Genomic DNA, 25299 nt, shown 5'->3' on the forward strand with positions numbered 1-25299 from the left:
TCACTTTCCACTGCAACTGTTCCTGATGCCTTCAAGCATGCTGTAGTTACATCACTGATCAAAAAACATTCATTGTACCCAGCCTGTCCTTCCAACTATCTCCCCATCTCCCTCCTCCATTTCCTATCCAAGATATTTGAACATGCTGTTCACTGCTGTTGTCTTGACTTTCTTTAATCTCCAGCTATTCTTGATCCACTTCAGTCTGGATTTCGCCCTCTTCATTCAACTGAAACAGCCCTTGCTAAAGTCTCTAATGTTCCTGGCCAGATCCAAAGGTCTCTATCGTCATCCTTCTCGATCTATATGCTGCTTTTGACACTGTTGATCACTGCCTACTCCTTGATACACTGTCCTCATTTGGATTTCAGGGCTCTGTTCTTTCCTGGTTTACTTCTCTCTCTCATCGCACTTTTAGTGTGTACTCTGGTGGATCCTCTTCCACTTCTATCCCTCTATCAGTTGATGTACCTCAGGGCTCTGTCTTGGGACCTCTTCTTTTCTCCATCTGTACTTCTTTACTTGGTGCTCTGATCTCATCCCATGGTTTTCAGTATCACTTTTATGCTGATGGACTCCCAGATCTACCTCTCCACACCAGAAATTTCAGCAAGAATCCAGGCCAAAGTATCAGCCTGCCTGTCTGACATTGCTGCCTGGATGTCTTACTGCCATCTGAAACTAAACATGGCCAAGACTGAGCTTGTCATCTTTTCCCCTAAACCCACCTCTCCTTTTCCCCCATTCTCTATCTCTGTGGATAACACTCTCGTCCTCCCTGTCTTATCAGCTCATAATCTTGGGTTATCTTTGACTCTTCTCTCTCTTTCTCTGCACATATCCAACAGACTACAAAAACCTGTCGTTTCTTTCTCTATAATATCACCAAAATTCGTCCTTTCCTTTCTAAACACACTACCAAAACCCTTATCCATACTCTTATCATCTCTCGCTTAGACTATTGCAACCTGCTTCTTATAGGTCTCCCACTAAGCCATCTCTCTCCCCTTCAATCTGTTCAAAATTCTGCTGCACGACTTATATTCCGCCAGTTTCGCTATGCTTATGTTAGCCCTCTCCTCATGTCATTTCATTGGCTTCCTATCCGTTTCCGCATATAGTTCAAACTCCTCTTATTGACTTACCAGTGAATTCACTCTGCAGCTCCTCAGTATCTCTCCACTCTTATCTCTCCCTACACTCCTCCCCAGGAATGCCATTCACTGGGTAAATCTCTGTTATCTGTACCCTTCTCCTCCACTGCTAACTCCAGACTCCATTCCTAAGTGTTTTTTGAAAACTGAATTCCAAGTTACCTGCTTTCTGGAGGGAGTCTTTTTCCTTAGCCTTTGATTGTCGAACCCGTGCCCTGGTGCACTGCAGCACTTGTGATGCTGATTCCAGGTAGAAGTAGGATTGTAAATGCCACAAGCTTTAACTTGCCCTTTTAAATAAACAGAAAACAAAACATAATTTGCAAAACAAGCTTTAAACTATGTCATGAGAGAATCTTGTTTCTGTGGCCTTGAATGTGAAATGGAATCCAGCGGTGATTTTCATGAATAAAATGTCCATGTCTAATGCATGTTTTATTTTTTGTATGAAAACCAGTTTAAACTGCTGACAGAGTTGTTTGAAGGAGAGGAGCATGCTCTGAGCCCTACCTCAAGCACCTCCACTGGACGCACCTTGTTATCTCGAGCATCTGTGAAATCCATCAAAACCAAACCTGGCCAAACAAGCAAAGAGCACAAAAAAACGGTTGGCCACCAGGTATGTCAGAGCAGGTAGCGTCTGTGCAGGAGCAGTGCAGTTGACCTCGCTTGTTGCCTGAATGAGTGCTTCAGGTTGACATGCTCTGATTTTATTTTTGCTTGGGTAAGATCATGTGGGGTGCTGATTCTTCGTCCCAGAGCTGAGTGTTTCAGGAATCTGTTGACTGTCCCCTTTTTTTCTCTTTCCCACTTTTGCAGTTTCGCAATTCTCTTCAGCTGCTGATGGAGACCCTTAATGCAACAACCCCTCATTATGTGCGTTGCATTAAGCCCAACGATTTCAAGTTCCCCTTCACGTAAGTTTTCTCCAGGATGTTCTTTTGTAGAACATATCATTTCCTATATTTGGTATTGGGGCAGGATTGTTCTACCAGCATTGAAATTGATATTTACAATGATTTATGCAGTTAACTTTGGAGCTAATGAATGTATGATTGGCCAACTGCTTTGATGTGGTCGAAAGTTATGCGTTTGGCAGAAAGGTTAAATTTGACTGGAGCCAGCCTAAATTCTTACACACATTTTTCTAAACTTATCTTAAAATCTGTACGTTGCTTATGTCTACTTAGTTTTGTGACCTTGGCATGTAAAAGACAGGTATGGTGACATGGGAATGGCCTCTGATTGACAATCTCTATTGGAGTGAATTGTTACACTTAACATAGGAAGTCGGTCACATGTCTTTAGAACATTAGCTTGGTTGTAGATTTGAATGTATGATAACATGAAACCTCCATATATTTTAGTTAGTGTTTTAAGGGGCGATTCAACTCTAGTTTGTTCTCTTGATGCAAACCTTTATAGAATTCTTTACAAATTCTGCTAATGTCTCCAGTATAATAAGAATTGCCTTCCTTATCCTTTATAATTGAGACAAATCTGGCATCCCCTGAAGGAGTACAAAGAATTTGTTCCAACACCAGAAAAGCTTTAATACATCAAAGAACTCAACATAGTAAACGATAATAGGTGAAGCCCTGTACAGTCTATCTACTCTGCTAATTAAGGTGGCCAGACAAGCACCCACCACTCTGGACAGGTTACACTGCTTTATGATGTGTGTGTAATACGTAGTTAATGTTAGTTTGAGGACTGTGTGAGGATTCCTTAATGTGTTGTTTTATGATGGTCTCTGTTTTTGTAATGTCATGTCATTTAATCTCTGTGAAAATACTTATTGTAAACTGCCAAGAGCTCTACGGATTGTGAGGGTTATAAATGTTCCAAATAAATAAATGATTAAATACTCATATCAAAAGCAGAGTAGTCGACAATTTATCTTTTGATGTATTAGTGTTCAGCATGCAGTGCTTTTGTTTGGGGGGGGGGGGGGGGGAGTGTGAGTGATCACTCGTTGTTTGTGGTGTTTTTGCTGTCTTCCTAGCTGGATAATCTTAATCTTTTTGTTCCTGCAAATAGACCAGTCTGGTATAGACAATAAGGAAAGTAGTGTTAAGGGAAACAATTATAGCTCACTCTATGAGTGGGTTCCTTAGTGTTGTCAGCAAATTAATCCACACAGGTGGGTTGTGACCATTTACCAGCAGGTGGAGATAGAGAGCACTGATTTGTCCTCCATCTTATTGGACAGTGTGCTCCTGGCATCCTCAGTATTCTCAATCACCAGCAGGCAGGTGGACGGTCTTCTCCTTGCTTCTGGCTTCATCTGGCTGTAGCTTCTGTTCCGGGTAACTGGTTCAGTAAGCGTAGGGGTACTAGGCTCTAGGGGGGTATACCTGGTGAGGCCAGGTCTCTCCCCCACCCCGTTAGTCTCGCCAGCCCTTTGCCACCTTCTCCTTTCTCACATGGCCTCCAGTTTCTGGGGAAAAAAATATGTATTTTAAGAATGCTGTCTGGTGGATTTTAGTACTGTTAGTGCTATTGGGCTTTGGAGGAGAGCAAGCACTATTGGCTCAGTTGCAGCACTGAGTGTGCTATTTAAGTTATTACTGGCAGAGCGAGACTGCGGTGTCGGTCCCTCGGATGGCCTCAAGGCCTCCTATTATGCAGGCCCCCCGGGATTGACCTTCGTTGGACCCGGCCCTGAGGAGACGTGAGGATCTCACGTCCTCATCGGTATCGAGGAGTCTTGATGACGGGCGTCGAGCGAAGGCTAAGAAGCACCCTCATCGTTCTCCTTCAACACACGGTGCCGGGAGGTCTGGGGCGTCCAGAGAGTTGGCACCCGAGAAGCGTCGGTGTCGAGAGGACCACTCCCCCTCTATACAAGAGGTGCCAGTGCGTCAATCTCTTGGCAGCCCGATACCTCCTTCCGAGCCTCATCAGATTCTGCTGCTGGCTGCTTCATCGGTCCCGCAGCGTTTTCTGATGACAGCTCTCAATGAACGCATCCAGGCCCTGCTTCCAGAGCTTCTGGAGGGATTGCTGCACCAGTCTGCTTCAGTGCCTGGGGTGCTTGCGCCTTCCATGCCACCGGCTGCATCGGCGTCTGACCCTTCTCCTGCGTTGAGGTCCCAGGCCTCGGTGCCATCTGCAGCATCGACGTTGGCTACCACTCAGGTTGACTCCCCTTCGACGTCGGTGAAGTAAGCTTCACCCAGTCTAGGCGGACGCCGACTTCTCGACATCACCATCGAGGACATCGTTCCTCAGTGTCGAGGAAGGCTGATTCTTAGCATGCCCTGAGGGGGAGGTCTTATCCGATACTGAAGAGGAGCGTTCGTGGGAGTCAGAGGAAGACCCCAGGTACTTTTCTTCTGATGAGTCCTTTGGGATTCGCTCTGACCCTTTCCCTCCACCAGAAAGGAGACTGTCTCCACCAGAGAGTCTGTCCTTTACATCTTTTGTCCAGGAAATGGCTACAGCTATTCCTTTCCCTATGGAGTTTGAGGATGAGCCCAGGGCTGAGATGCTTGAGGTCTTGGATTATCCTTCTCCACCTAGAGAGGCTGTGACGGCTCCTCTACATAAGGTACTGAAGGAAGTCCTTATGCGGAACTGGTCGTTCCCTCTGTCTGGCCCCGTGATCCCAAAGAAAACTGAATTTCAGTATCGGATCCATGGTGAACCTGGATTGATGAGGTCTCAGTTACCCCACAATTCCATGGTGGTGGAGTCCGCCCTCAAGAGAGCCAAGAGTACTAGGGGCTATGCCTCAGTGCCCCCAGGCAGAGAAGCTAGGACTCTTGATTCTTTTGGGAGGAAACGTATCAGGCTGCTATGCTCGCTGCAAAAATTCAATCATACCGGCTCTACACGAGCATCCACTTGCGGAACTCGGTGAGGCAACTGTCCAGCTTGGATGATTGCAACTGTCCAGCTTGGATGATTCACTCCCTCTGGAGCAGGCCAAGCCTTTTCGCCAGGTGGTCAGGCTGCAGAAGGCATGTCGAAAATTCCCGGCCAGGGGTACTTTTGACACTTTTGATGTAGCATCCAGGATCGCTGCCCAAGGTATAGTGATGCGCAGACTTTCATGGTTGCTCGTACTCACCCAGCTGATGAAAGCTCCTTTTGAGTCACTGAATTCCTGCCATCTGAAGTACTTGACCTGGAAGGTCATTTTCTTGGTGGCTGTTACTTCAGCTCATAGGGTCAGTGAGCTTCAGGCCTTGGTGGTGCATGCAGCTTATACTAAGTTTCATCATGTAGTTCTCCGCACGCACCCTAAGTTCCTTCCACCCCTCATCCACTCTCTTATCACCTCTCGCTTAGACTGTTGCAACTTGCTTCTTACAGGTCTCCCACTTAGCCATCTCTCTCCTCTTCAATCTGTTCAAAATTCTGCTGCACGACTAATATTCCGCCAGTGTCGTTATGCTCATATTAGCCCTCTCCTCAAATCACTTCACTGGCTTCCTATTCGTTTCTGCATACAGTTCAAACTCCTCTTATTGACCTATAAGTGCATTCACTCTGCAGCTCCTCAGTACCTCTCCACTCTCATGTCTCCCTACATTCCTCCCCGGGAACTCCTTTCCTGGGTAAATTTCTCTTATCTGCACCCTTCTCCACTGCTAACTCCAGACTCCATTCCTTTTATCTTGCTGCACCTTATGCCTGGAATAGACTTCCTGAGCCAGTATGTCAAGCTCCATCTCTTGCCGTCTTCAAATCTAAGCTAAAAGCCCACCTTTTGATGCTGCTTTTAACTCCTAACCCTTATTCACTTTGTTCAGAACCCTTATTTTATCATCCTTACTTTAATATTCCCTTATCTCTTGTTTGTTCTGTCTGTCCTAATTAGATTGTAAGCTCTGTCGAGCAGGGACTGGCTCTTCATGTTCAAGTGTATAGCGCTGCGTACATCTAGTAGAGCTTTAGAAATAAGTAGTAGTAGTACTAAGGTGGTGTCGGAGTTCCATCTGAACCAGTCAATTGTGTTGCCAACATTTTTTCCCCGTCCTCATACCCTGGCGAAGGCAGTTTGCACACCTTGGACTGTAAGAGAGCATTGGCCTTTTACATGGGTGAACGAAGCCTTTCAGACAGTCCACCCAGTTGTTTGTTTCTTTCGATCCCAACAGGAGGGAGTCGCCATCGGAAAACGCACAATCTCAAATTGGCTAGCAGACTGCATTTCCTTCACTTATGCCCAAGCGGGTGACTCTGAAGGGCCATGTCACGGCTCATAATGTTAGAGCCATGGCTGCGTCAGTGGCTCACTTTAAGTCAGCCTCCATTGAAAAGATTTGCAAGGCTGCAATGTGGTCATCAGTCCACACATTCACATCTCACTACTGCCTTCAGCAGGATACCCAACGCGACAGTCGGTTTGGGCAGTCAGTGCTGCAGAATCTGTTCGGGGTTTAGTATCCAACTCCACCCCCCTAGGCCTGGTTTATTTCTGTTCCAGGCTGCACTCTCAGCTAGCTGTATATAGTTTCAGGTTAACCTGTGTTATGTCCTTGCTGTTGCGAGGCCCAATTGACCAATGTTTATTATTTTGAGTGAGCCTGGATGCTAGGGATACCCCACTTGTGAGATACTAAACTGTACAGGTATTCTCCGAGGACAGCAGGCTGATTGTTCTCACAATCCCGCCCACCTCCCCTTTGGAGTTGTTTTCTTATTTATTTACGTGTTTTTTGATTTAACTGAGAGACACGCTCGTGACGGGCGGGAAGTCGTTTGCACATGCGCGGTACGCTCTGGTCGCATGCCAGAAGACTCTGGCAAAGTTTTATATTTTTGCGGGAAAACATTTGCCGCTTCCTGGGCCGACGCAGACGTCGACCCACTTGTGATAACAATCAGCCTGCTGTCCTCGGACAATACTTGCTACAGGTTAGTATCTTCGCTGTCTCAAGTGATCACACTCTCCACCCTCCATGTTTCCAGTATATGTGGGGGGGGGGGGGGGAGGGAGGTGACATGCTGCAGGTAAGTTATGAGAGGTCAGTATGTCAGCTAGTGCATTTGGCCTGGCTTGGGTACAGGCAGGTACCAGGTTGCCAAGTATAATCTACTCTTCCTCTTGTTTCCCATATGTCTGGGGGAAAAGGGAGGTGATGCACTTCAGGTAAGTCATGACAGTTCAGTGTGACAACTGGTGCATTTGGCCTGATTTGGGAGCAGGAATATATGGAGGTTTAGCAGTCAGCCAGCTGAAGGAGTTCCCCACTTCTGTGGCCTCTTAATCTCAAAAAAATAAGACTTGCTTTTCCCTCTTAAAAATTCATGCTGTAAAGCAATGATGTGGAACAAATCTGTAATGGGTGAAGTGCTTGAATCTTGGATTGTTTGGCTTAGATCTTTGAGATCTGTGGTCTGTGTTTTCATTTAGAAGTTAGCTGAAAACTTGGCTGTTCTGAAAAGCCTTTGCTCCTCAAAAGAGCTTTATAAATAAACTGAGTGACTTGGGGATGGGAGCCAAGGTGGTAAACTGGATCAGAAGTTGGTTAACAGGTAGCAGGGGGAGGAGATGAATGGAATTCACTCTGAGGAAAGAAAGATGAGTAGTGGAGTGTCAGGGGGGTTGGTACTGGAACCAATTCTATTCAGTATGTTTGTGAGTGACGTTGCTGAAGAGTTAGAAGGAAAAGCTTACCTTTTTTGCAGATGACACAAAGATTTCATCAGAGCGGACACCCTGAAGGGAGTAGGGAACATGAAACGTGAGCTACAAAAATTGGAAGAATGGTTTAACATGCAGCAGTTAAAATTTAATGTGAAGAAGTGGAGAGTGATGCACTTGGGGATTAGAAATCCAAGAGAGTTGTATGTGGTAGGTGGCAAGAAGCTGATAACACATGGACCAGGAGAGGGACCCTGGGATGATTTTCACTACCTTGAGATCTTCAAGACACTATGGACTAGATTCAGCAAATGGTAGCCAAATATGGGTGCTCAAAAAGCATGCTGAGCGCTGTTCTGTAAATGACGCTCCGCATTTATAGAATAGCGTGTAGCACCAGGATCTGCACTCAACTTTGAGCATGAGGATTTACACCTACTGAAACCTGGTGTAAATCCTTGTGTGTAAATTAAGTTTGGATCCCCCAAATTTTATAATATTGCATGTGTCTTTAGTGAATGCCCCTGACCTTTCTGTGCCCCTTCCATGGCCATGCCCCTTTTCAGTTACACACTAGATTTGTGTGTGCATCTTTATAAAATAGCGTTCAGGGAGTAGTGCGTGCAAATCCAAATTTATACCAATTAGCACCAATAATTGCTAGCATCTAATTATTGGCATTAATTGGTTCCTCACTCAAATTGCTTGTGCAAATTGGGCATGCACCCAAATTTGCACATGCAACTTTGGGTGCCGTTTATAGAATTCAGGGGTATATGACAAGGCAGTAACCAAAGCCAGAAGGAGGTGAGAGGCATAACCAGCAGAAAAAAAGGAGGTGTAAATGTCTCTGTACGAGTCATTGGTGAAGCCCTACTTGTATTCGGTTTAGGAGGCCATATCTCCACTAAGGACATAAAAAGATATGAAGCAGTTCAGAGGAAGGTAACAAAATTTGTATGGTGTTTGTGCCAAAAAAAAACTATGAGAAGACACTTAGACCTGAATATTTATACTCTAGAGGAAAGAAAGGAGAGGGGAATTACGATACAGATGCCTAAATACAAGAAAGGTATTTAATATACAAATAAATTTTTTTCAGAGATAGGGAAATAGTTGAACTAGCGGACATGAATTGAGGTAGCAGGGAGATAGACTTACAAGTAATATCAGGAAATAGTTTTTCATGGAGAGGGCGGTGGGTGTCAGGAATACCATCCTGGTGGAAGTGGTGGGGATAAAAATATTGATGGTATTCAAAAACTCATGTGATAAATACAGAGGATTGCTAATAGAAAGAGAGAATGAAATCAAAGCAAAATGTAAATGACCTGCTCAGACTGGTAGGTATAACTTGGGCAGCCTTGTTAGGCAGACTGGATGCATCATGCAGGTCATCATCTGCTGTCATTTACTACAGTGTGTTACTAACACCACATCCAGCATTTAGAAGACATTCAAATTGAGGGGTTTAAATATTGACCCAACACTTTTTCAAAGAGCTTTAAATAATTTCCCTGTCTTCCAGCTCACCCAGCCTTACAGTATTGCAAGTTACCAGTTCATGTGAGCCCACAGGCAGGATTTATTCCATGCACTACTATATCTGTGTTATCCTCCTTATTCAACTGACTGGGGTACAAAGGTACCCATCTTCCGACCAGACATGATGTCCAGGGAAGTGTGCTGCCAGGTGCCAAGATTTGAGGCCTTACAGAAAGTTGCTGAGACTCATCAACCCTACTGGCCATTATCCCATGCCGTTCATCCATTTTGGCACAGATCATACAGCTAGGTTTTCCACCAAATGTATCAAAAGTTACTTTACAACTCTGGGAGAGAGAGTGAAACAGATAGGCATGCAGGTGTGTTCTCGTCGATCCTGCCTCCTACCAAGTGTAAAGGCTGAATCAGGAAAGCTTGCATCCTAGAGATGAATGCATGGCTGCGTGGATGGTGTCATCGAGAACGTTTCAACTACCGGGACCATAGGCTGATTTTCCAAGAGCTACTGAGCAGAGAATGGTGTCCATCTATCAAAGAAGGAGTGAAGTGTATTTCACAGTAGACTGACTAACCTACTAAAGAGGACTTTGAACTAAAATTGTTGGGAATGGGTAGACAAAGCCCTTAAGGAAGTAAAACATTAAATATCTTTTCTTTATAGAAATAGGAGAAAGGGGCAGTATCTGGAGAGTTTTTGTACACCAGTGCCTAATGTTCTGGCTCTAGAAGCTGTGATGGAAGAGGCTGGCTTGAATTTAGTGGTGGTCACAGAGATGTGGTTCACAGAGAACCATGACTAGAATATAGTTATATCGGGCTATAATCTATTCAGGAAGGGCAGGGTAGGAAAAAAGGGTGGAGGAATGGCATTATATTTTAAAGATAATATTAACAAAATTGCAGTAAACAGAGTAAGGCAGACTGTGGGTTAATCTATAAAAAGAGGTAATGGAAAATATATTTACATTAATGTGATAGAGAGAAGAAATAGAAATTTATCTGAAGACATTCACAAGATTAGCTGCTACTAATAGGTGACTTCAGTATGCCAGATGTTGATTGAGGTGTCCCTGTTGTGGGTCATCAAGACATAAGGGATTCTGTACAGGGAGGAACTGTTCCAGCAGATTTTAATGGAACCCACACAGATGGAGCCATACTAGACCTGGTGCTTATGAAAGGGGAGAGTGTTTCTGATGTTACAGTGGGTGATCATTTGGCATATAGTAATCACTGGATGGTATGCTTCAATATTAAGACATCAACAAGAAGCAGACGAACATAAGTCCCTCGCAAAGCACAAGAGTAGCAAAACACAGTGAAGGTGACACCAAAAAAGGAATAGACTAGATGATGTATAAATCATGCAATGTTCAACATCCAAAGACTCAACACAAATCGTGTTTCGGCCACAGAGGCCTGCCTCAGGAGTCTAAAAGCAATAACAATAAAAATTAATACGTTATATAAAAGTCACAGTTACATAGTCTTTGGGTGCTGAAAATTAAAATTTTCATGATTTATACATTATCTAGCCTATTCCTTTTTTGGTATCACCTTTGCTGTGTTTTGTTACTCAGTATTAAGACGCAGATGGAGAGGGTTTATTCAAAGTTGAAGGTTCTAGACTTCAACATAACTAACTTTAAGATGGGGAAAATACCTCAAGGAGTTGTTAGCTAGATGGGAGTGACTTGGGGAAGGAGAAAAGCAGTGTGCAAAACTGGAAGGAGTTAATTTAAGGGCAACAAATATTTTTGTTATAAAAGTAAAAAGGCCACTCAAAAGTAGTGACTGAAAAGGTAAGGAAAAAGGGATTAGCCTTCATAAATAACAAAACATTGCAGAAAGAGGAAAATCTAAGAGAAGCTGGTAAAGTAGTCAGGAAAGTAAAGATGCCATTTGAAAAAAAAAATAGCCAATAAGGTAAAATGAAGGGTACAAGACAATTTTTAGATATGTAGATGACAGGAGGAAATGCAAAGGTGGCATTGTGAGACTCAAGGTGTGAAGGAGAGCAATATGTGGAAGCTGATAAGGGTAACAGGGAATTGCTTAAGGTCAGAAGTAGGACCACAGAAGACGAATGCTAACAGGAATGGATGTGTGGTAGACCTTGACTGATTTTCAGAAGACTGTTTTCATGAGGTACTAGCTAAACTAAAGGTAGTCAAGATAGGGCAAGATGGGATACATCCAAGGGTACTGAAGGAACTTAGAAAAACTCTGGCAGCTCCACTTTCTGACCTTTTCAATGCTTTAGAGTCTAGAATAACCTTTCAAGGACCGAAGAAGGGTGAATGATTCCTCTCTACAAAAATGGAAGTAGAGCACTCTACCAAAACCCTCATCCACACCCTTGTCACCTCTCGTTTAGACTACTGCAATCTGCTTCTTGCTGGCCTCCCACTTAGTCACCTCTCCCCTCTCCAGTCGGTTCAAAACTCTGCTGCCCGTCTCATCTTCCGCCAGGGTCGCTTTACTCATACTACCCTTCTCCTCAAGACCCTTCACTGGCTCCCTATCCATTTTCGCATCCTGTTCAAACTTCTTCTACTAACCTATAAATGTATTCACTCTGGTGCTCCCCAGTATCTCTCCACACTCGTCCTTCCCTACACCCCTTCCCGTGCACTCCGCTCCATGAATAAATCCTTCTTATCTGTTCCCTTCTCCACTACTGCCAACTCCAGACTTCGCGCCTTCTGTCTCGCTGCACCCTACGCCTGGAATAAACTTCCTGAGCCCCTACGTCTTGCCCCATCCTTGGCCACCTTTAAATCTAGACTGAAAGCCCACCTCTTTAACATTGCTTTTGACTCGTAACCACTCGCCTCCACCTACCCTCCTCTCTTCCTTCCCGTTCACATTAATTGATTTGATTACTTTATTTATTTTTTGTCTATTAGATTGTAAGCTCTTTGAGCAGGGACTGTCTTTCTTCTATGTTTGTGCATCGCTGCGTATGCCTTGTAGCGCTATAGAAATGCTAAATAGTAGTAGTAGTACTGGTTGGCTGACTTATGTGGTGAGCAAATTAGTAAAATACATCTAAAACAGAAGATATGAAGTTTATGGAATCAAATGGATTGCAGGACCTGAGGCCACATGGTTGTACTAGTGGTTGGTCTTGTGAGATGAATCTGATTAATTTCTTTGACTGGGTGACCAAACGCTAGATTTAGGGGAGCACCAAATGTAGTATGCTTTAGATTTTAGTAAAGCTTTTGACATGGTTCAGCATAGGCAACTGATAACTACACCAAGTGCCTTCAGTAAGGGCACTGAAGTGACTGAATTAGAAACTGGTTAAATGGAGGAAAAAGATGTTACCAGTGGTGTGCTGCAGGGATTGGTCCTTGGTCCAGCTATTTTTAACATTGTTGTGAGTGATGTTGCAGAAGGGCTGTCCAATAAGGTTTGCCTCTTTGTGAATGATACAAAATGCTAAAACAAGGTAGACACCCCTGATGGTGTGGATAGAATGAGGAGCGATCTAGTGAAGCTTTAAAAGTGGTACAGAAATTGTCAGCTAAAAAAATGCAGGGTCAGGCATTTGGGCTGCAAAAACCTGAGGAAGTGGTACAATATAGGAGGTAAAGTTCTTCTGTTCACGAAAGAAGAGCGGGACTTGGAGGGTGTTAATATCTAATGATTTTAAGGTGACCAAACAGGTAGAAAAGGTGATGGCTAAAGCCAGATGGATGTTTGGGTGCATAGGGAGAAGAATGGTCAGCTGGATAAAGGAAGTGATAGTACCTCTGTATAAGTCTCTGGTGAGACCTCCATTTAAAGTACCGTGTACAATTGTGGAGACTACACCTTTAGAAAGTTATAAACAGGAAGGAGTCAGTCCAGAGGGCAACTACTAAAATGGTCAGTGGTCTCTGTCATAAAGCATATGGGGATAGACTTAGACCTCAGTATGTATACTTTGGAACAAACTCAGGAGAGAGGAGATATGATAGAAACATTTTAATACCTCTGTGCCATAAATGCATGAGGTGAGTCTTTGCACTGAAGGAAACTGTGGAATGAGGGGGCATAGAATGGAAGTGAAAGGGGGTAGACCCAGGAGTAATCTAAGGAAATACTTCTTTATGGAAAGGGTGGTGGGTGCTTGAAACGGCCTCCCAGTAGAGGTGGTGGAGTTGAATATTGTATCTGAATTCAAAAAAGCATGGGAAAGTACATAGGATCTCTTAAGCAGAGGAAGAGGGAGTAGATAGTATGGATGGGCAGACTGGATAGGCCATATAGCCTTTGTCGCCGTTTTCTCTGTTTCTGTGGCTGTGCAAACAAACATGAGATCCATTTCTAGAAGCTTCTCACATCTTCCTGATTTTTCATTTCTTTGTGTAGGTTTGATGCCAAGCGAGCAGTGCAGCAGCTCCGAGCCTGTGGTGTCCTGGAGACCATCCGAATCAGCGCCGCCGGCTTCCCTTCCAGGTACCTCACCTCTGCCACTCCACTACCTTAATGTTTGAGAGAGTTTTGCTGAGAGAATTATATGATTCATCAAATGCACTTTCTCATTTCTTGTCTCAGGTGGACATATCAAGAATTCTTCAGCCGTTACCGTGTTCTAATGAAACAGAAAGACATTCTCAGTGACCGAAAACAGACCTGCAAGAATGTGCTGGAGAAGCTGATTCTGGTACTCTAGTAGATATTCTGTGCTAAACTTTGTAGGGGCTTGCTTCACATACTGTCCCCTGGAGAAGTCCACAGGTTTTGCTTGTGTAGATTTTTGTCAGGATGCATTCTATTAGATCATTTACTCAGTTGGAGGGTGATTCTATAAAGTGTACACAAACAGTTATGTGCCAATTTTGTACATATTTCATTAGAATAATGGTATATATGCACATGGGAGCCAACTTTTCAAAATTATTGAGGGTGCTCAACCTAATGGAAATTAGCTGTCCTTGGACACAGTCAAGGAGTTTGTTCAATATTGGGGGTGCTGAAGCACCCACAGAGCTGGCTTCTATGTTTACGCATCTATGTGTGCGCATACATGTGGAAATGCCAAAATTGCTTACATATTTACAGAAAATAGCTTAGCTGGATCCTGGAGTGTATTTTATAGGTAGGCATACTCACAGGTGGAGTGTGGGTGGGACTCACACTTAGACGTATGCTACTATTAATTATTTCTATAGTATTACTAGATGTATGCAGGGCTGTACACATTATATGCAGGTTCTTTCTCTGTTCCTAGAGGGCTCACAATCTAAGCTTTTTTGTACCTGGGTCAATGGAGTGTTAAGTGACTTGCCCAAGGTCACAAGGAGCTGCAGTGGGAATTGAGCCCAGGTCACCAGGATCAAAGCCCACTGCACTAACCATTAGGCCTCCACTCCTCCTCACTCACACTTAGGCATACACACTCACAATACCTCTATAGCTGACCTAAGTGCTCAGGCCTAAATTAAAGGCATGTACTTTTATGGTTACACTAGTATCCTATAATGGAAAGTAGGCACATATGTTCCTTATAGAACAGGCTCCTACCATGCACCCAGTTGTACAATTACCCTTTTGGTCTGTGTATAGCAGTAGTTCCCAAATGTGGTCCCAGAGGCACTCCAGCCAGTCAGGTTTTCAGGATATCCACAATGAATATTCATGAGACAGATTTGCATGCACTGCCTCCATCACATGCAAATCTCTCTCATGAATATTCATTGTGGATATCCTGAAAATCTGACTGGCTGGGGTGTCTCCAGGACCAGGTTTGGGAACCACTGGTGTATAGCCTTAGGATGTAAGACAGTGGTCTATAACAGTGTTTCCCATGTCAGGTCCTGGAGTACCCCTTGCCAGTCAGGTTTTCAGGATATCCACAAATGAATATGCATGAAAAAGATTTGCATATAATAGAGGCAGTGTATGCAAATCAAGTGCATGCATATTCATTGTGTGTATCCTGAAAACCTGACTGGCAAGGGGTACTCCAGGACCAGACTTGGGGAAACACTGGTCGTCTAAAACATCTGTTGCTTGATGAGTTGGTTTAGATGTCAACCAAAGAGCAAATTCAGTTGCTTTCTTTCAAATGAAATGCTAGCTTAAACATTGCGGGGATTACAATAGCCCCGGTGAAGTCTTGGAAGAGCCAGAACCAATTTTCTGTCTGGTGGCTGCTGTGGAACCTTTTTGAACTGTAGTGAATTGTTCCCTATACTGCCAGAGTATATACAGAGTGGAAGGTGGTGATCACTGCTGACACTGATCCAGGGCTTTTCCTTTTATGACATCACCTGGGAGAAGAACCTCATGTGGCTGCTGGGTCTGTCATAGATATATCACAGCATTGTCAGTGGAATGGGGAGGGCCACGGGGCCATGACTCCACCAAAATTTTGCCCATCATAACATTAGCAACTGCAGAGCTTGGAGGTAGGGGCAGAGGATTGGTTTATTGGCTCCTCTGACCAAAAAGATGTTCTGATACCCCTGTATTACAGTGTTACTATGCAGGAGTTTGTGTGATGTGGTAATAAAAAAGAAGGCAGCCTGGATGGGTTATCTTAATACTTCTTGAAATGAGTGGAAATTATGTTTAAACAGCATGAAACTAGTTGATTATTCTATACCAGTTACAGACAGGGAACAATTTTATGATTTCTCTTGTTTCACAAAATATGGTTAGAATTTTTTTTCTTTGTATTATTTAGTGGGATTGCTTCTTTGGGATTTCTGCTCAGTCAGAGCTGGTCTCTTTAGCATTGTGCCATATACTCAGGGCCGCCAAGAGGGGGGCAGGGGGGGCAAAATTCCCTGGACCTCCAAGGGGGGCTCGGCACCGGGGTCTCTCTCCCTCTCCTGCTCCCAATGGCGTACCAGCGGTGGGGGTGGTCTGCCCCTGCTTTTTAAAAATAATCTCTGAATTGGTAGTGCAGCGCCAGCGTTCAGTGCCTCGCATCTGGGTGAAAGAAGCAGATCTCGGGTCTTTCCTCTCTGTGTCCCGCCCTCGTGGAAATAGGAACTTACATCAGAAGAGGGTGGAGCCTTGGGATCCCTGCCAGCCAAAGTACTTAACAGTTGCAGTGGGCAGTAGCAGCAGCGATCGGAGAGGGTGGGGCAGCAGCAGTAGCAATTGAGGGGGGGCAGCAGCAGCAGTGATCAGGGGGCAGCAGCGATGATCCTGGGGGGGGAGGGGCAGTGGTAGCTAGGATCCTGGGGGGGGGGGGGGCCGATGGCGGCCTTGCCCCGGGCCTGGCTCAGTCTCTCGGCGGCCGTACATATACTAAACTTTCCTTCACAGTTCCCTTGTGGGTTTTTCCTTATATTTATAATCTTCCTGCTCGCCGGGTTGTTGTAAGGAAGATTCCCTTTGAAAATGCAGCTGTGGGTCTGTCTCCTCTACATCCGCTTTTAAAGCAGGTGCAAAAGGACACATGTGAGAGTGCATGCGGGAATTTCAAAACCAACTCTCCACGTATATTTTCCCTTCCCGGACCTGTTTTCATGCACCTGTGAACAGTGAATATACTTTACCTGTATTGGGGAGGGGGGAGGGAGCAAAATTCTCAAAATGTGTTTTTCTGTGGAGAAGCTTGATGTACCCCTGAATTCTGTTGTTGATCATCCATTTACCCTGAAAATAGAACAAGGATAAATACCAGTTTGGCAAGACCAAGATTTTCTTCCGTGCCGGACAAGTGGCCTACCTGGAGAAAATAAGGGCAGACAAGCTGAGAGCTGCCTGTATCCGAATTCAGAAGACCATCCGTAGCTGGCTGATGAGGAAGAAGTACCTGCGTATGAAGAGAGCTGCCATTACTGTTCAGAGATACGTACGAGGATACCAGGCTCGCTGGTGAGTGTGGTAGCTGGGGATCTGCCACTCAGTCCATTGAGATTACTTACAACCTCTTTACTCTTTGCATTCAGTCATTGGTGTAAATTGACTTGCGGGATACCCAACTAGCCCCTTGCGTTTCTAGGAGGACAGAGTGTGGCAGTGCTGTACTTGCCCTTAATTACCATGCTGCCTTCCATCATCATTCTTTAAATTACGATTCCACTCTACCTTGACACCCAGAAAAGTGCTTAAGTACATTATATGTAACCGTCAGGCCTAGGTCTCTTGATAAGAGCCTTATGATGTTGCACCTCTAATCATGAGGCTAGGGTCTGGCAGTGGGAGATAATTCACATATTCACTTGTCCAGCTTCCAGAGGCAGAGGGCGGAGTGGACAGGATTGAGTAATTTAAAGAAAGATGTCAAGAGATGGCATTACAACACTGTTACAGGTAAGTACAGTGTTGCCATGCTCTGCTTCATTCTCTGCCACGTGGGGATTGCTGGATCCAGTCTTCTACATCGGGTTGCAGAAGCTGATTAAGTTGTGAATGTGACTATTCATTGGATTATATGACTCCTGATGCAGGTGTTTCTGCTGAAACATGGTTGTGTTGAGTCTGATCCTATTTTGTAGCTTCATTATGATGACATTCTCCTTACGTTAGACCATTAAATACTCCATTTGAGCATTTTTTCAAAATATTTGTGCTTTTCATGGGCTTACTTGTTGCTTTTGTCACCTTTCCTCACTTTTCTGACTCGTCACTTTTACCTTGAAGACATGCATGGTTTTGAAAATGAGGCCATTTTCAAAATCATCTGCATTGGTTTATGGGTGCCTTTACTCATGGACTTTGCACAAATTCAGTGCAAACCTAGTAGAAGCATGCTTTCTCCTTTGTGAGTTGTCCCATAGTTGCATTTGCTTTTTGTTCAGGTACAATACAATTTTTTTAGAAAATGACATGTAGTTTTGAAAATATACATTTTGCTGTCTCTTCAAACCTAACCCTGCTTCCAAACTCAACTTTGTTTCCCTGGGTAAAACTACACATATTGTTGATCCCTGCACATTCTTTTACCTTGGAAAGGAAGGATAATTTTCATATAGCCAGTCTACTCAAGTAAATGACTTTTGAAAATTGCCATCCCCATGCATGCCTGCTCTTTTGCACCTTCTCTACAACATGCACTTTGCAATTGATAGTTTTCAAAGAGAAACAGCATTGGTGATTTCTCTTGAAAGTTTGTATAAAGCACGAATGTCTAAATTTCAGTTTGCAGCCTGTAGGTTACCGAAAATTGCCCCCATCAAGTACAGAGGAGAGCTAGTGAAAGTATAAGATGTAAATTTAGGGCAGGTGGCCAGCTTATAAGGCTCAGACAAGCACAATTTTTGAAAATGTGAATCATTTGCCTGAAATATTTAATTTTCTTCAGCTCCCGGGAAAGGGAAAACTTCCACTGAAAAAAGAACAGTGATATTTTCATTTACCATATGGGGACAGTGTTTTCTCAGAGCTTTTTGTACAAGTTTCTAATTCACAAAGAAGTTTAATGTTTAATAAAACTTTTTATACTGCCTAATCTAATAAAATACAGGTTTAGATGGTTTACACTTTTAAAATAATGACAGTCATAAGGAGTAAAGAACACCATTTTCAGAAAAAGAAACGGGCAAACAGAGTTCATGCATACAATATAAGTCTAATGCATTTATAAATTGCACATCACCCTTTGCAGAGGGTTGGGGGTCCCAGGAAACCCTTCGGGATGGCATTGGTAAGCCAGGACATGCACAACTGTGCTAACAACTTGGGTTTAGGTTTACAAAATCATTCCAGTATTATGCATGTTGTTTGGGTCAGTGATTGTAGCTGCCTGTGCTTGCACAGGAAACAGCAGTTTATTTGAAAGGAAAAGGTCCTTTTTCAGAATTACATTTACACTTTTTCTTGTCTTTGGTCAGCTTGGCTCAGTTTCTGCGCAGAACCAGAGCTGCCATTATTATTCAGAAATTCCAGCGCATGTACGTGGTACGCCAAAGATTTCAGCGATTGCGAGCCTTTACCATCGCATTACAGGCACAGCTGCGGGGCTACGCTGCCCGGAAGAGGTATCAGGCGGTAAGTAAAGCCAAGGGGGCTCATCTATAAAGGCGGTTGGGAGGGGTCTTAGATCAGCCACACAAAGTTTTGAAGTCACTTTCATGTAGGAATCAGGACCGTCGTTAGGATGGAGGTTGTGAATCAGGTTGGCTCTCCAGAGCCATTTGCTTTATGGGGCCTTATGTTGCCAAAGATGCCCTTCCATGGCTTTCTGACATCCCTTTCCGAGAATGTCAATAGGCCAGAAGCTGCCATAGCTGCCAGCACAGGTATCGGTGTGCAGTAGGAACTGTGGTGGCAGATGGTACCGATAGCTCCCAACATGCTATTGCTTGGGGGGAGTGGAAGAGGGAGGTGATCCCCCCTTTTCCCTAGGCCCTTCTTATCCTTTCAATCAGCTGTGATGGGAACGATTACTAATATGCTTCTTTACTTTGTTTTTGAAGTATATTTAATTTTTAATGGTTTGTTTAAGTTGGTGAAGCTTCCTCTCCTGCTTACTCACACTGATTGTTATAAATTTCAGAGACACAACAGCTGCTCTCACATAACTCAGCAGCCGTTGTTTTTTATCTGAACGCTGCACTGGTCTTCGTATAAAGATACATGAAGAGAGTGGTATTAGGAGCATCAAAGGACGAGTCTATAGTAGTCGGTGAAAAGGAGGATAAGAAATAAAACCAATATATAGAAGAATTAGGACAAGAAATGAACACATTAGTAAACAGGAAGATTAAACCCTAGCACTGGAAAGAGACAGTGCTTCAACCTTCTATAAATCTTTGAAATTTGCATTAAGTATGATTTAAAAAAAAAACAACAGAATTTCTTGGAGGTAGTGAGTCAGAGGTGGAGAAGAAGCAGCTATGTGCCTTTCGCTTAAGTATGTCATTACAAGGGAGTCGGTCTGTTCCGTACAATAGAAGGCCACATAGACCCATACCTAATGGCTGAACAGTACAAGATAATCAACATTATCACTTTGTAGAGTTGGCGCTCCTTTCCCTCTCAAAGGTGGTAGATAGACGCCAAGGCCTTATGAAAGGGATTATGCAAGGTGTGCCACTCTAAGGTCAGATATTGAGTTTGGGGAGTTGAGGGAGAGCATTTCCCCATTTCCTTATGTTTTGTTTATTTGGGCAGCTGTGGTATAATGTGGATAAAAATCAGTATCTGTGCCTGAAGAGGATATAAGCCAATTTTCAAAAAGGTCTAGAAACCTAACTTTAAAAGCTAAGCACCTAGATTTTCCAAACTGAACATTTGCCCTATCTGAGCAATGTAGACAGGGACCCTAAATTGGCTTCTGAAAAGGGGACCAGGTCAGTAAGGTGACTTCTCACATACTGCCTTGCTTGTTAACCCCTTCTGACCTATGTAAATGAGGCTTGGCAATGATCTGCACATCATTCTGTATCCCCCAGAGACTGCCCCAGCAGCTCATGGAAACGACCATAAGAATAGCCGTGCTGGGTCAGACCAGTGGTCCATCTACCCCAGTATCCTGCTTCCAACAGTGGCCAATCCAGGTTACAAGTACTTGGCAGAAACCCATTTAGCAGCAACATTCCATGCTACCATCCCAGGGCAGCACTGGCTTCCTCCATGTCTATCTCAATAACAGACTATGGACATTTCCTCTAGGAGCCTGTCCAGACTTTTTTTTTTTTTTTAAACCAGGCACACACTGTTACCACATCCTCCGACAGAAAATTCCAGACTTATTATTCTTTGAGTGAAAAAATATTTTGTCTTATTTGTTTTAAAAGCATTTTCGTGTAATTTCATTGAGTGTCCCCTAATCTTTGTACGTTTTGAAAGAGTAAAAAATTGATTCACTTTTACCTGTTCTACACCGATTTTGTAGACCTCAATCATATCCCCCTCTGTTGTCTCTTTTCCAAGCTGAAGAGCCCTAACCTCTTAAGCCTTTCCTCATATGGGAGGAGTTCCATCCCCTTTATCATTTTGGTCACTCTTCTTTGAACCTTTTCTAATTCCGCTATATCTCTTTTGAGATAAGGTGACCAGAATTGAACGCAATACTCAAGGTGAGGTTGCACCATTGAGCGATACAGGGGCATTATAATGGTCGTATTTTGCATTCCTTTCCAAATAATTCCTACCAACCTGTTTGCTTTTTTGGCTGCTGCCGCACACTGGGCATAAGATTTCAGCATATTGTCTACAATGACACCTAGATCTTTTATTGAGCACTGACTCAAGCTGTGGACCCCAGCATCAGGTAACTATGATTCAGATTATTCTTCCCAACATGCATCACTTTGCATCTGTCCACATTAAATTTCATCTGCCATTTGGATGCCCAGTCTTCCAGTTTCCTAAGGTCTTCCTGCAATTTTTCACAATCCACATGTGTTTTGACAATTTTGAATAGTTTTGTGTCATGTTCAAACGTAATCACCTCACTCGGCTAGATCATTTAAAAATATATTAAATAGCACCAGTCCCAATACAGATCCCTATGGCACTTCACTGTTCACCTTCCTCCACTGAGAAAAATGGCCATTTAACCCTGTTTCTTTGTCCAGTAACCAATTCCTAATCCACAGAAGGACATTGCCTCCTATCCCATGACTTTTTAATTTTCTCAGAAGTCTCTCACGAGGAACTTTGTCAAGAGCTTTCTGAAAATCTAGACTAGATACACTACGTCAACCAGCTCAACTTTATACACATGCTTATTTATGCCTTCAAAGAAATGAAGCAAATTGGTGAAGCAAAACTTCCTTGGCTGAACCCATGCTGACTCTGTCCCATTAAACCATGTTTGTCTATGTGTTCCGTGAACTTAGATTCCTAAATTTAGGGCAGTTACTGAAGTTCCCAAGTTTTAGGATCCTAAATTTCAATTTGAGGGTGTATATTCAGCCCAAAATGTAAGATCCTAAATTTGGCTGAAAATAGATGTTTAACCCCCCTGTTTTCTCTACCCTGCTAGTGAATGCTGTTCGCTAATGCCGAAACAGCCTATTCACTTTGAATGGGCTGTGTCTGCATTGCTGCGTGGCAGCTGCTAGCATGACTTAGTAAACAGGGGGGTTAATTAGGTGTCTGAGATGCCTAAATTTTGGCTTTCAGCAGTCCCTAAATATCAGGCTCTAAGGTTGTCCATTGTGGATGATAAGTGTCCGTTACTGCCCATCGTGTCAATGCTTCTGCCCTTTGCTTTTTCCCTCCAGATGCTTCGGGAGTATAAGGCCACGGTCCTTCAGAAACATGTGCGAGGCTGGCTGGCACGGTTGTCCTATAAGAGGACCTTGAGTGCCATTGTCTACCTGCAGTGCTGCTACCGGCGCATGATGGCCAGGAGAGAACTGAAGAAGCTGAAGATTGAGGCACGCTCAGTGGAGCGCTACAAGAAACTCAACATTGGTATGGAGAACAAGATCATGCAGCTCCAGCGTAAAATCGATGAACAGGTAATGTCCCCCCCACCCCACCCTCCTAGTGTATTGACCATTGGGACTAATCATCTCAGCATAGTGATTGTGAGGGAACCTCTTTCCTAGCTTAGTGGCTATCAGGAAACACCCCCTGCCTACTGAGGAATTAAACTTTGTTGTACTTAGTCATGGAGAACTGAGTCATCTGGATCTTTATTTTTAACTTCCTGGGGAGAGGAATTTTTCTTTGGTAAGACAGTAGGTAATTTCCATGGAAAAATAGATAAGTTGTCTGAAAATGTCCTGCCCTGGCCTGTATGCAGGTACAAGAGCGCCAAAAAGCATGTATGTTTAACTTGCACTGTAAAGTCTCACAGGGTTCTTTCTTCATAGGCATTCCTCACAGTAAAAATATGGTGAGTATACTTTTTCATTTTGCAACTTGATGCAAAGTTGGTGGCTTGAAAATGTACCTTTTATCCTTTTCCTTGAAAAATACTTTCCGGCTCATTCGAACCCGTGGCCATAAGAAATGAGCAAGTTAGTTGCAGAGAAGAGGGAAGGTGACCCTGGGTTGGATTCCTCAAGGGCTCTTCCAGTTGACTGAGTCAGAGGACACCTTTATTGTAATCAACACTCCCTATATTCCATGCTGATAATCCCTGCTTATGATGCAGCAACATTGTGGAAATGAGATTTCAGAAACATTGTCACTGATTCTGTGCTGCTAGCAGCACACTTTGGGGGAAGAGGAAGGCCTGTTGGTTTCTACCAGTGCTAGGGCCTGATTAACTAAGCTCTTTCAAATTGACCAGGTGTTCTCAATCCAATTTTGGGAAACACTAGCCAGTCAGGTTTTGAAGTTATCCACACTGAATATGCATGAGGTAGATATGCATACAACGGAGGCAGTGCATGCAAATTTATCTCATGCATAATTTATTGTATTTATTCCCAGGCATTTGATATACTGCAAAATTGATCCCAGACAGGTGACTTAAGTGATTCACAACAGGCTAAACACAAGCATCTGTACTGAAGGTGGGGGAAGGGGAGGGTTAGTAAATGAGAGGGAAATAAGGAAACTAGAGAGTTGCAAAAGAAAAGGAAGGTTTTAAGCAAATCCTTGAATGGCTGAAGAGGCATGCTACCTTTAAGTGAAGAGGGAAGGGTATTCCACAGCTTTGGACCTAAATAGCTAAAAGCTGTGTCACAAGAGAGTGAAAGATAGAGAGCAGAGGAGAGCGGAATGCAGAGGAGATTGTCAGAGGACAATGATTGTGGGCATCCTGAAAACCTGGCTGGGTGTGTCTTGAGGACTGGGTTGAGAACCACTGATATATAGGTAAACAGCCTTAGTACATTAACCTTTAATGAGCTGCAGCACACCTCAGAGAACATGTGCTCCCTCTGTCTGTCTGTCTCTCTTTCTCTCTTCCCCCCCCCCCCCCCCCCCCCACCAGCAACAGCAGGAGGAGAAGTGTTACCTGCTAGGTGTTTTGGCTTGCTCCTAAATTTAAAGAAAAGTCTGCAAGCCCTGAGATAAGGTATCAACAGTCATGATTTCCAACAAATACTAGAGAAAAATAAAAGGTTTTTACTTGTTCGCAAAAATCCTAGAAATCATACTGCAGTTTTATAGTAAACTGGCAATGAATTCTAGCAGTTGGGACCCGGTATAGCAAATATATGTGCATGTAATTTAGCCCCACAATCAACATTCAAAGGCGGAGCTTTTAGCTGGTTCTGAAATGGTTATAACCCTTATGCACCCCTACATCTCTCTGGCCTTGTAGATTATTTATGTAAGAAATAAGCTTTAGGACATTATCCCTGGAAATTCGGTGCTGGGCCACGTCCGGGCTTTGGCGTTGAATTTCTGGGTATTTGGAGCTGCTTTTGCAAAATTTAGCACTTAACCGGCTATGTCAAACTGTATAAGCATAGGACTGATTTTTATGTGGTCCTAGTTATGAATTACCTTGGGTGATTAAGTGCTGAATGTCGGCACTTAACTGGCCAATGCTGACTCCACCCCCAGAATGCCCCCAAAATAGCTGGTTTCACTTTGGGCGCTAACTGGACATTTTCAGTGGCACTATCTGGTTGTGCCAAAGAATATGACTGGTTAGCCCCAAAAGAGCAATTTAACTGGCCAGGAGCTGTTTTCTTGACTGTTAAATCGCTTTGAATATTGAACCCTTAGTTTCCTTCTTAGAGAGAAGTCAGATGAAATCATTTATTGTTTTAATATACCGCCTACTTTCTGCACAAATCGAGGTGGTTTACATTGCCAAAAAGTTATAGGAAATAGAAAGGAACTCCATATTGTATGATAGGAAAGAAACAAACACATTCCGACAATACAATACCCTCACTCAATCATACCAAATAAAGAGGAGTATAAAAAAACCAATCAGGCAATCCTAAACACACTAGTTTATTCTCATCATAGGAGTAGCCATAATCATGTAGTCAAAACTAAGTCTGCCAAACTCGAGCCTCAAAAGCAGTGTTAAAAAAATAATTCTTTAATCCAGTGCGAAAAGATGAATAGGTGGTCTCTGGTCGAAGGAAGTGTGGGAGTGAGTTCCACAGAGCAGGTGCAAGAAAAAAAATGAAGACCCTAGCCCTTGTAGATTTCCATCGCGCTCTTGTAGGATTGGGAATCACTGGTCTATTGTCTCTCAAGGATCGCAAAGTACAAGTA

General features: G+C 43.6%; 1 protein-coding gene across 1 annotated transcript in view; it reads left to right on the forward strand.

Annotated features, from left to right (window-relative positions):
* The window catches only part of MYO5A (myosin VA), a 360108-nt gene that overhangs the window by 237590 nt on the left and 97219 nt on the right, over positions 1 to 25299 (forward strand). The window contains 7 exon segments of the mRNA XM_030189293.1: positions 1612 to 1773; positions 1974 to 2071; positions 13621 to 13707; positions 13807 to 13915; positions 16874 to 17085; positions 19044 to 19200; positions 22386 to 22625. Of these exon segments, the coding sequence (XP_030045153.1) occupies positions 1612 to 1773; positions 1974 to 2071; positions 13621 to 13707; positions 13807 to 13915; positions 16874 to 17085; positions 19044 to 19200; positions 22386 to 22625 (1065 nt within the window).

This window comes from Microcaecilia unicolor, chromosome 1 (genome assembly GCF_901765095.1).
Source record: "Microcaecilia unicolor chromosome 1, aMicUni1.1, whole genome shotgun sequence".
Taxonomy (NCBI): domain Eukaryota; kingdom Metazoa; phylum Chordata; class Amphibia; order Gymnophiona; family Siphonopidae; genus Microcaecilia; species Microcaecilia unicolor.